Here is a 12,789-nt window from a genome sequence, read left to right on the forward strand (position 1 = left end):
TTACTTACCATAGACATGTTACTACACTGTGTGAAAATACCATTATTGACTGGTATTGTAAACAATGACAAGCTAGTTTTGGTCCACGCTTTGGACTCTGGGAGTGATGTCCTTCCTGGATCCGACTTTCAAGTTTGCATGTAAATGAAACGCAGCATAACTCCATACCCATTGCTGTGTTAGAACTGTATGGTCACAGTAAATCAGTCACATGGGACTGGCTCATTTTTATCCATATAGACAGGTTGCTACACTGTGTGTGCAGAATACCATGTGCAGCGTTATCGACTGGTATTGCTAACAATAGCCAGGTAGTACTTTCTGACTTCTCATCTGGAATGCGGTGAACTTGGGGTGACGTCTCTCCTCGTCTGATTTCCTACTTCCAGAACGCAGCATAAGACCATTCCCATTGACGTTGGCTTCATCACATGAGCGTAAACTGTAACGTCACAGACATGCCATCGCTTCACAGTAAATCATAATTTCTTTTAACCATAGACATCTTGCTACACTGTGTAAAGTGTTGTTTTTGACTGGTATTACGAACAATAGTTACCCAGTTTTTGTCCATGCTTTTTTCTGACTTATCATCTGGAAAGTGGTGAACTTGGGAGTGACGTCCCTCCCAATTCTGACTTCTGGTGTAAATGGAACACAGCATAACACCATTCCCGTTGTTATCGCCTGGTATTGCTAACAATGGCTAGCCCAAGGTAAGTTTGCAATTATTACTTCTCAACTGGAACTCGACAATCTCGTAACGACATCTCTCCAAGATCAGATGTAGGCTATATGGACTATAGGACACATCAGCAGCTACACTGACCCTGGAGCCAAACCCCCTGGACCTTCACACTGGAAGGCGACGTGTTCTACCAGAGAACCACCAAATAAAAACAGGGACAACACCATATCTCTTTCTCTAATTTCTCCCCATGCATATGACCCCATCTGGGTCCACTCTAATCATTTTTCACATACACAATGGAGGAGTCAACAGGAGGTGCTTGAATCCTCTGACTGTTCCAAAAGAACCCGTAACAAAACAAACACAATATTGTCATGCTAAATGAAGTGTGTCAATGCTGATTGTTACCAGTGAGCAATTACACAGGAGCGGGGTGAAAAATTGACTGAAGCTGGGAGAGATAATGAACAGAGTGGCATACATCCCTTCAAAGAGCACCTCTAAGCAACTTAATGTGATTCCAGGAAGTGTGCCTACCTGTTAACCCTTAATAAACTACATGAGGTAGGAAATGAATGGTTAAGACTGTATTATGTACCATATTACATATTATAAATCATCCTCATACACATCAACAATCGACCACTAGATCAGTGATTCCCAAACACTGGCTCACAGGTGGGTAGCTGGATATTTTTTTTGAGTCGGCAAACAAATTAGCATTTTAAGTGCTGAATTCAAATGATATTAGTTGTTACAGATATGCCTGTAAATGAGGCGCTACACATTATGCTTAAATTTGCGGTTGTCCAAATTGACTGTATATTGTGATTTGGGTCCCAATAGTTTGCCATCTTCAAAAAAGTGGGTCCCCATATAGTTTGGTTTTGGGAAGCACTGCACTACATGGTATTGGACATTGTTTGATAGTTTAAAAAGGTCTAAACACACATGTAGCAATGATTTATGGTTTATGTATTAATAGAAGAGCAGTTAAAATTCACCAGTCATATAGACTACACTGAAACAAGGGAGAGCTTAAAGAACACTGGAAAACGGTTATGTGCAAATACAATAAAGTCATACAGGGGAATGTATATCTGTTTCCATTCGTCATCTACAGCAGGTTACACATACAGTACAGAAAAATGTGTTATTCTCCAGTGATTTGACAGAAACTAATATATACATATAGAATATTATTAATATTAATAATAAAAATGCAGTCACAATCATAGATACTTGGACCTACATGGGCACAGATCATCACATTGTACCAATCCCAGAGGTTCCAGATTTACTTTTTAATGTGTAAATATGCACCTTCAAAGCAAATGGTGTAATTGAAATACTTCCCTATGGACCTCATGGAATTAGAGGTGGACAATGTGGATGATATACAATAGTATATATGATGTACATATATTCATGATTTAATGGTGTTAACTAAATCAACTTTAATTGCTTGGCACATGAATGTCCATAAAATCTGTTTGTGGCTGATATAGTGCTTCCTCACATTAACAAGTGACATAAAAAAAACCAAATATTTCAACTAAGCAGACCTGCTCGCTGACTTGCAACATTGCCCAAAATAAGCAACCTAATTAAACAGACATTGTAAAAGAGAATCCTATGTATGTCCTATGTTTTGTTGTATGTACTCAACAAAAATATAAACGCACAAACTTGAAATGGTGAAAAAAAGTGTCATGACATTTGCTCAGATTCTTGATGCATTTGTTTATGGAATGATTTGTTTTGCTCAAACCCAGTAGTCCAGTGTCACTTGGCCACTCCTATTGACTACAATCTCAGATTGAGTATTTCAAGTCACGTGAGTCATGGAGCATGACAGAGTGGTGGTCAATATGCGTGACCAGTACACAGACACTCCTTATGGTCTGGTCAATAAAAGGGCACACCAAAATGTGGACTTTTGTCACTTGTCAATATGCCACAGATGTCACAAATCATGAGGGAGCGTGCCATTGGCATGCTGAGTGCTGGTTTGAGCGTTACAGCTGTGGCAACACAACTGAATGTGCATCACTCCACTGTCAGCCGCCTGTGGACTTGTTTCAGAGAGACTGGAACAACAGCGAACCGGGTTCCCGTTCCCCAGAACGGCCGCCAACTTCAAGTGGCTCTGCAGGAGGAATGGGACAACATCCTCCAGGCCATGATCAACAACCTGGTGATGTCCATGCATCGATGGTGTACCGCTCTGCGTGAGGCTAATGGTGGACACACACGTTATTGTGTTCTTCCTGCCATTACTCCAGGACTTTTGTTTTGAAATTGATCCTAATGCTCGCAAATTAAAGCCACTTTATTGATAAAGTTGTACTGTTATTTTTGGATAGTTACTCTGTTTTGTCACATAACAATAACTACAAGTTTTTCATCGTTTAGATTTTTGTTGAGTGTATATTGTAAAACAAAAAGTAATATGTGTCATATCATAAAGACTTTGACTTTTAACAAGTTAACAACATCTTATGGTTTTGACCAACCCTAACCTGATTGAAGTATTTCTTCTTGGAGTACAGGCCCAAACTGAGACTCCAATGCATCTGTATGCACTGTTTTTCCACTTTATGGATCTGACTATTTTGTGACTCATTCTGCGTTCACACCAAACATTAATTTTTGCATTGCGTCACCGCATAACATCTATGTGCAGATGAGAGACCCTTGACGACTCTGTCTGAACAAATAATGTCTGTCTATTTGTCCCATTTCTAGAAAGGTAGTAGTGAAAAATGACGTAATGAAGAAGAAGTTTTGTTTTTTAGAATTTCTTTGATGCAAAGAGTCCTATGATGACTTTCACAGGTGCCCACATTTGCAATCACTTAAATCACAGTTTGCTTTCTTAATCATTATGCATGGGCCAATCATCTTACAGATAAACCAGCCAGATCAAGGGTTCACGTTGTTTTTCATGTAATCTGTCCAACCACCCTTGCAGCCGCCACCCTCGCAGACTAATCTCGCATGTGAAGTTTAGGGCAGATTGGTCAATATATGGCAAAGTGATGGGTCACTTTCAGTCTGGGAAGATCTACTACGGTGTTTGCGTCAAATTCGCATTCGTAGACGTGGGTGGTGTCTCATGTCACCGATGAAGTTTCGTGCCAATTGGTCAATGTATGGCAAAGTTATAGTCCACTTCCTGTTTCATGGTGAGTCATTGAAATTCGTTTAGGGGGTAAAATTAGAGATTCCATGGAGAGAAAAATAACAAGAATTCCTAGAATAACAATAGGTCCTCGCACACTTGTGTGCTTGAGCCCTAATTATGTCTGAACATATTTGAACATTAACCAGACCCAAATCGGACAAAGGACAAACACCAACCTTGCCATTGGTGTTGCCTCTGTAACAGCTGTTTTGACTCAAAAACAACTTGAACTGTTGGTCCGTGGTCAGATCTGATATTCAGCACATGCATGTGATGCACAACCTCTTCACGTCAGCAGGAAGAAAAAGTCTGTCAGGGGGAAACCAGAACCAAAACCCAAGCCAAAGCATCGATAAACAGCACTTGCCCACCACACACTTGCGAAGAACTTGCTAATGTGGCTATATTCATAAGAATGACAAGTAAGCAAAGTCATATATAAAAGCTTTTTGTGCTGACTGATGACTGTAGTCGCGATCATTATTGTCATTTTTTTGTGTTGTGATTCACAGCCAAACAAAGCCTTAATGATGAGGCTTAATGACACAGTCATTGCTAGCTTAGTATGTCACTGCCTCAAAAGTCATAGCAGCATGGACTTCAATTTGCCTAATGTAGTGAAATGAAATTATACCAATGAAGTATTTGGATCTGTAAATGTTTGATGTCAAACCTTTTGCATTGTGTTTACTGTGGTGAATGAAAATGTCTGCAAACTGACATGTCTTTTTAATGCTGGTAAGATGAGAAGCATCCAGCTGCAGCCCCAGAGAACAACACCCTGGTGTGACAACAACACCCTGACGTGACGGAAGTACTGTTGCTGGATAGCTGCAGCTGGATACTATTGGGTAAGACAGCATTAAAAAAGGCTGATAACATGCATTAGCATTTATCTTACAACAAATTGTGAGCTAGCATTTAGTTATTTTACTACCAACGGTGGTTAGCTCGATGTTTATGCCTTACCAGCATTTCAAATTGGCTGCATTTAGCTAACCTCCTTTAGTTATTTAACATACTAAAGTTGGTAAGCTAAATGCTAATGAGTCTTAGCTAACTCTCGCAAGTGTAAAAAAAAAAAAAAAAAAGGCTGGTAAGATGAATTAGCATTAAGCTAAGTATCTTAATTAGTTGAATAACCATCCCTGCTAGTAATGACGACCCTTCACATTTGTTGCAATAACATACATAAAAGTATGTCCCCTTTTCTTGTGACTGGGTCTTTAAGTCTTGTTTACAGAACCTGTCAGGGCAGGGTAGCAGAACAAGTCCAGCATTAGAAGTTAGATCAGATCAGTTAGACTGCGGAATGTATACACCGCTCACTCCCTACACCATAGTCCATTGAGAAAATCAGTGATTTTACATCATGCAACACATTAGTTGTTTAATGTCCTCCTGCTTCCATCAGTAAGTTCAAATATGTCATTTTGTGACTGGGATTTTTGGGATTTGATATTCTTTGTTCTGATATTCCAAAGTGACAAAGTCACCTGTGGAGGCAGCAACAGACCAGCAGCTCCTGTGCCTCTGTGAGCTAAAAAGAAAATATACAGTATATGTATATACACATTTTCTCTGTGGACTTTGGTGTGAAAGACTGAGCTCATTACACAATTTGATGTACAGCAAACATTTTTTCCCTCTGATTGACAAGCACATTCTCCGACTTAACTCAAATGTGACACAAAGTGACACAAGTTCTCAGTGCAGATTAGAGTATGTGGTATTTGTACTTTATCACTGACCTGAAACAAATATATATATATATATATATATATAAAAGGACGGTTGTAAGTGTAGCATTTCAATGCTAACAAATATAATTTTTACTTTGATGTTGTGTGTATATGAAGGTGTGTTTGCTTGCATAGTTTCTGCAGCTAACACAGGTTCATTTAGTATCACTTTTGTATGGTTAGACTGTAGACAGTAGGGGAGTGCTCATGGGATATAATGGTCTTAACCTTTAGAAATGCTACACATGTATGGAGATAATTGTGTTCCTTTATTATTCAATCAAAAATAATAGATTTGAAACCAAAAAAGAGATTTGAGAGCAAAAAAGAGTAAGTGGCAATCAAAAAAAAAAAAACAGAACAGGTTGCAATTGAAAAAAATAGGAGAGAATATATTTCTTCAAATTCATATGACCATTTTGCTCATAAATCAGTCCCCTTTGCATGCAAGTTACAAAGTTCTTGTTTGTGAATCAGTCCTCTTTGTCTGCGGATTCAACAGCACTTGATGGGCGGGGCCTACGCTGGTGGATGAGAGAAGAGCTTCTATTGGTTGGTTTGACCTGGCTCCAGCTACGTCTTCCTCATTACATCCACTTCTCCCTTGTGCTGTGCTGCTACAACGTAGCTGGCTGTGATTTAAACATTTAGTGTTGCACAGTACTGCCAAAACGTCACGGTTCCTACACAATAATACTACCGCGGATTACTAAACCACTGAACACGGTGCCAGTTCGCGACACAGCGGAAAATGGCACCGTGTTCAGCGGCTACTCTGCTCAGGACGTGACTAACAGAGACAACCATGTTGCTGCTAATCAGTGTGCTTGCAGCAGCAGGGCATTATAATTCATTACTTGTGTTGTAGTTGTTGTTGTTGTGAATGTACGGCAGACTGTAGCCAATGATATATAGCACAATTCATTACTTATGGGAAACGAGCAGTAGCTCAGGGGAGAAGTGGGTGTGATGCAGAAGACGTAGCTGGCACTGGAGCCAGGTCAAACCAACCAATAGAAACTCTTCTCTCAGCCACCAGCGTAGGCCCCGCCCATCAAGTGCTGTTGAATTTGCAACCAAAACTTTAGAAGTTGCAAACAAAGAGGACTGATTTGCAAACAAAACTTTGTAACTTGCAAGCAAAGGTTTTTAACTTTAAAGCAAAGATGACTGATTTATAAGCAAAATGGTTGTGTTTTTACTTACAAATATTATTTTTGATTGAATTTTAAGAAATATGCTCTCCCATTTTTTTTTCAACCTGTTCTGTTTTGATCTCAAACTATTTTTTGATTGCCACTTACTGTTTTTTGCTCTCAAATCTCTTTTTTGGTTTCAAATCTATTCTATTTGATTGAATAATAAAGGAACACAATTCTCTCCATACACATGGCACGTGTCTTCCCTCAGCTCTCTGAATGGTAAGCAGATAAACACCCCTTCACTAACAAGGCTTTACATTAAAATAAATTCCACAGACAGTGGGTGTCTCATGGTGTAATGCAGCATGTTTCCAGTGTACTATCACAGAGAAGATACTTGTATCAAAGGAGAGATTGGCAGAAGGATGAAGGTAAAAAAAAAGGTAGTTGAGTGTAAATTACTTTCTTCCTTTCTCCTCTTCCCTCATTATTCATTTCTTCAGTTTCATCTCCTTCTATCCCCCCCCCCATCTTCCTCCACTGCTTTTCTTCTTTTGTCAGTAGCGTGTGGAGTACCAGTCACTGTCAGTCATTTGGACCAGCTCATTGACCACGTCCAGCAGGTTGTAGTTGTGTTTCTTCAGCAGCCGCTGGTTCAACGGCCGGTCTGCAAAGCCCATCTCCACCAACACGGCCATCATGGTGTCCTGGGTGGTCTCGTCCACTGGAGGCTGTACGGGAACAGGATATCAGTCCACCTGCTACTGAACATTCAGTATCAAAAAGGGAAGGCGTTCTGTGCTGCAGTCTCACCTTTAGATGTCACTAATTCTTACAAACTGGACCTTAAACAAACAAAAGCTAAACAAAACAAAAAAGCTTTGCATACCTATTTCACTTATACGAATGAGATGAACACATCAAAATAATAATAATATAATTAAATTCCCAATTCCAACTAAATTTGAATTCCCACTAGGCCTGGGCAATATCGATTTTATCGATTAATTCGAGTTTTTTTGTTCCGGACGATTTAAAAAATAAAAACATGGATTATTTTCTCCTATAGGGCTCGGGCACCGTGTTGCATTCTGGGACGTGGCGGCCATGTTGATGGCTTTGTGAATGTAAACAGAAGCATAGTTGGGAGAAAGAAAATAAAGAAAAATATGTTAAAATCCCGAAAAGGATGTGGAATTTACCGGGATACGTTAAATAGGGAAGCCAGCGACTGCTATGTGGACAAAATCGTCACTCACTAAGCTTTTTTACTGACACGATGATGCCTCCGCACTGCAGCTGTCAGTTATGGCTGTCAAATCTCCTAACACTGCAACAGTCCCACAAGTACTACATATATATATATATACATAATACATATATTATATATTGTATAGATACCCATTTATTTATAGTATTGAAAGAATTTATAAGATTGTGGGTATGGATGTGTGGAGAGAGAGAGAAGCGGAGCACAGACGGCGGCAGAAACGGCTGTGTTTTTGTTTTCGTTATTGCAGACAATAAATCGACTATTTACGCAAACACCGTATCTCTGTCCTTCCAGAACGAACTGTGAGTGGGAAGCTCACATGCAGCAGACACTTATGGCTGTATTTAATGCACATTTATTTCAGCATAACACTAGGGATCATGTTTGTCAGAGCACAACATACAGACACAATCTTATCAAGGAATGTCGCGTCTTCATCCTCGCACGTTAACACCACGTGAATCCGTACTTTATCTGACAAAATAATGTACTTGTTGCGGTCGGTTCCAATCTTACAGCCGCGATAAAAGCGAGCCGACGACTCGGATACTTGGGTCTCCATGGTTGCGCCTCCAAGCAGGAAATTGGTGAAAAGTGAATCCATTGCCGATCTTTCTCCCATTGCGATTGTATGTTGCGCTGTTACACCCCACGACACAGCAACGGTTTAACATGGTTGAGATGGTAAGTAACGCAAAATTAAGAAAACTAAGACACGCGACTGAGAAGATTACGTCTACAGTGCGCAGTGGTCCAAGTAGTAGTAGTGAAGTACAGGAAGTGAAGTAAGCCTCCAACATGGCGGCCACGCCAAGTAATGACGTCACATGCCGAGCCATATTACTACAGCGTACCTTTTGCCCACAGGAGCTTCTGTGCGGAACCCTCCCTACTTGTTTCCCCTCTGGACATCCGGGCACACGGATGCACACATGACATGGCTACCGCAAATGAGTGCGAAAATTTTGTTCCCAAGAAAGGACTAGTATCTTCAGTGATTTGGAACTGGTTTGGGTTTGCGGCAACAGACATGGAACAAGTGACTGCACACTGCAAAGTTTGTTTAAAGCCCATTTCAACAAAAGGCAGTAGCACAAGTAGCAGACAGCACCGCTGATTGCAAGCGGCGAGTCTTTCCTCCAGAGACCTCCGACACAAGGATCAAGCCGAACAGTGCCGAACTGAAGATCATTTAAAAAATATTGAACAGTCCCAAAAATGTGGGTTAATCTCCGACAGTTATCAGGGAAATGTCTAAAATCTCAATATTAAACACAGTAGTCTGGTCCACGACTGGCATCACACTGCTGCTGTATTTTAGTGGTTTTTACTGATGTAAAATTGTTTTTCCCTCCCTCAGTTTTCCCCTGATTTCTAAAAAAATATTATTTGCGCTTGCGCGTCATTTGAAAAAGGAAGGTTGTTTTAGTCCCATGTGTTAGCTGCCTATTTATCCAGAATTAAGATTTGACATCATCGGATCTGACACATCTGCTTGAAGAAATCTAACATTTGTAACCACAAATAGGGGCAGGCCTAAACTTGGTACTTAAGAGGGATCTTGAATAACAATTTCCTACAACAACAGAGATATAAAACATGAGGAATGAAATAGGGTCCTTGGATATAAAGGACTTGCTGACCTGTGTGGGGCCTTGTCCAGTGAACAGGGCTTTGTATGCAGAGGCAGCTACAGACAGAGCTCCTTTCACCAGACCACTGGTTATACCTGGGTGTCTGAGGAAAGATAATACTGAAATCATGACAAGTGTAAGTGTAACAACAAAAGTAATCCAATGAAAAACTTTAAACACCCAGACATGCTTTTTTATTTTACAAATTCAAAGTGCTTTGAGACATGCAAGAAAGGTAAGTATAGCTTTAAGAACTCCATTTAAATGCTCAATTGCACATCTTGCTCTGCAATGAAGCCCGTCTGCGCCGCTGTATTTGTTGTCAGAATAGGGGTCGTTAGCCATGATAGGAGTGGGTAGGCACTGTCTCGGTTGGTTTGGAGGTCTCTATATAGAGTGCTCTCTGTGTTAATCCCCTTTTTTATAGGCTTTCAAAAAAAAAACAGACTTTTTGTCTATTCATTCTAGTTCTGTTGTACATAGCATATGTATGCCTCTGTGTCTGCTTGTATGGTGCACAATATGGGCAAAGTGATTTAGGTGCGTTTGAGCGTGTGCAGCCTGTTAACCTCTTCTTCCCTGACCCTCCTTTTGGAGTCCCTGCTCGAAAATGACATGCCCAAACTAAATAGAGTAAACCTATGCAGTTACAAGCTCTATGTGGATTATCTTGGTATCAAAATAAAGATAACACTTGTGAGATTCCACCAGAGGTGTAAGTTTCACTGTAGATGTCACTGTGTCAAAGTAAATGTACATGAAACACAGCATAAATGAGGGATTTTTTTCTCTCGCCTAAAAAAATATTGCATTTTAAAGCAAATATCACCTTTAAAATATGCAGTAGGAGATTAAAAAGACATGGAGGTCATGTACCAACATGTGGACATGAGCTGTGCAAAGTCTGATGCTGCTGAAATAAAGCAGAGTGAAATTACAGCGGTTTTAGTAAAGAGATGTCTGGGCGTTCTCACTTTTGGCTCAGCTTGGCACCATCTGTGCCATTTTAGATTTCTTAGGTACCAAATTTTTAAAAACCAATTCAATTTTATTTATATGTCACTACAGGTCTAAAAAGAACTTGTTTTGGAAAAAAAAAAAAAAAAAAGTATAATAACTCGCCTAAAATCGATGCTCCCTGTGCGGTGCGTAATAATAACTCTGTGGCTCTGAAGTGTCTTCAGTTACGCAGCGCCATAGCTCTGGCTTACCTTGGTCAATTAGGGTGATTGACAGCTCGTTTTAAACCTCTAAACCGGTAGAATCAGACCCCGCTCTCCAAATGCGTGTGAATCACTTCATTAGCGAGTCAAAAGGACATAAATGCATATGACGCATTTGGGTGGCGCTCCGGTGCCGCTTTTCAATGTGTGCGCTGTGACGGTTTTTTTCCGCTCCTGCTGTTTGATCAATCTGTGTTTTAACTGTGTTTCGTGAACATAAGAATGATTTATATGAGCTTCTAGCTGAGTTTCTGACCTTTCTGTGGGTATGCAGCATGTCTGTATTTGTTGAAGTTAGATATGGTTTTATGACGCTTTTGTCGCTGCGTCTGACGCTGCCCCCGATCCCGGGGGCAACCGTGAAGAAGAGGTTAAAGCTGTATCCTGAAACTTGGATACCACATTTCCAGCTGCTTTTTTCCAGATACAATCATCATAATGTGCAAACATACATTGTGACTGCTGTAATAGCAGAAGTATGTCTAAAGATTTCACAATTATCGTGATGGAACTGTATTATTTTCACCTAGTGCACATTTTCCGATACCTGAACCAGTTTCTGGCAGACAAACACTTTTGGCCATGACAGGTGTCTGTACAAACAAGTGTAACCAAGCCTTGGGCCAGTTAATGCATTTCCCATTAGTGTCATCACTGTACTCTGTGTGACAGACCTGGGGTCTTCAGGGTTGTCCTCAGGGTCCTCAGTATCTTCGGTGTCATCTCTCTGTGTTTGTTCAGAACCAGAGGCTGCAGAAAACACACACACACATAACAAGAGGCTACACGATCCACAATGTTCAGGCTGACAGAGAGTTCTGATGTACATGGAGACTCAGCCGTGCTTACATTCCTCAGTTTGGTACAAGTCATTACCCTCAGCTCCTTCACCAGCGTCATCATCATCATCGTCGTCCTCGTCGTCCTCATCATCATCGTCGTCATCATTGTCGTCATTACCAGCAGGAACATCTGTTTCTCCACTGCTCTCAGGACTGTACAAAGTGAACAGCCAGTATGAAAACTTCAAGAATCCTTCCATAAAACATAAAGAAAATGTGATGTTCCACTTATGTGGCCACAAATAAAATCATATATGGTGCATAGCATCTCCTCCCTAAACAACAATAAAAAAAAACGACCCTAGGGGAAGCATCCTCATCAAAGGCAGCAGCCAGCTGACTCCAGCTGCATCACAGCTGGGAGTTTGGCTGCTTCTCATTGGCTAACAAAGCTGTCAATCAATATTCCGACGACAGTGTCCTTCTATTGGCTGTAAGGAAGCCACAGCGCCCTCAATCATTCATATCGACCCATCCCTCGCTGAGATAAAGTCCATAGGCCAAGACCCCAAAAATGGCCTCCTGCAATTGGCAATTTCTAGTTTGTTTTTTTTGACTTGGTAGACATCTCTAATGAACAGTTTGGCATGAAAACCATTACAAACAGGTAGCTTAGTGGTGGTTTTCATGCGTTGAATAGGTGGAACAGTAGAGTGAAAACTGTGTTATGCTGGTATTATGCTGTTTGTTGACCACTCAGGGTGTCTAAATCACTTCAAGAATGGTTTTCCCTTTTATCAAGACCCGACTGTTATAATAATAGACTCACCTCAGGAATAATGTGAATGAAAATGTGATAAAAAATGAGAACATACACATTAAATACATTTTCCTATTTCAACCACAAACCGTCTGGTTTTGTTACTTCCTTTACTCCTTACTCATGGTCGTAACAAAACAACAAGAACAAAATATGTTTTACACAGTGAACTATAGAGCTCCTTCTGTCACAAATAATGTGGAGCATACTGCCAGTACAGTATTTCAGTTACAGGTTGCTACAAACATCAGGTCTGCATCTGTGATCATGTTATGATCATCCTCTTTGGGTTGAT

The 12,789-nt window shown here is 40.4% G+C and overlaps 1 protein-coding gene across 1 annotated transcript in view; it reads right to left on the reverse strand.

Annotated features, from left to right (window-relative positions):
* Positions 1–7,319: 7,319 nt before the first annotated feature.
* The window catches only part of nbr1b (NBR1 autophagy cargo receptor b), a gene marked incomplete at its 3' end in the record, with an annotated part of 63,628 nt that continues 58,158 nt past the window's right edge, over positions 7,320–12,789 (reverse strand). The window contains exons 19-22 of the mRNA XM_083897078.1: positions 11,742–11,887; positions 11,567–11,642; positions 9,679–9,772; positions 7,320–7,493 (exon numbers count right to left, since the gene is read on the reverse strand). Coding sequence (XP_083753204.1) covers positions 7,320–7,493; positions 9,679–9,772; positions 11,567–11,642; positions 11,742–11,887 — 490 coding nt within the window. The remainder of the gene's footprint in view (positions 7,494–9,678; positions 9,773–11,566; positions 11,643–11,741; positions 11,888–12,789) is intronic.

This window comes from Microchirus variegatus (genome assembly GCF_963457635.1).
Source record: "Microchirus variegatus genome assembly, chromosome: 10".
Classification (NCBI taxonomy): domain Eukaryota; kingdom Metazoa; phylum Chordata; class Actinopteri; order Pleuronectiformes; family Soleidae; genus Microchirus; species Microchirus variegatus.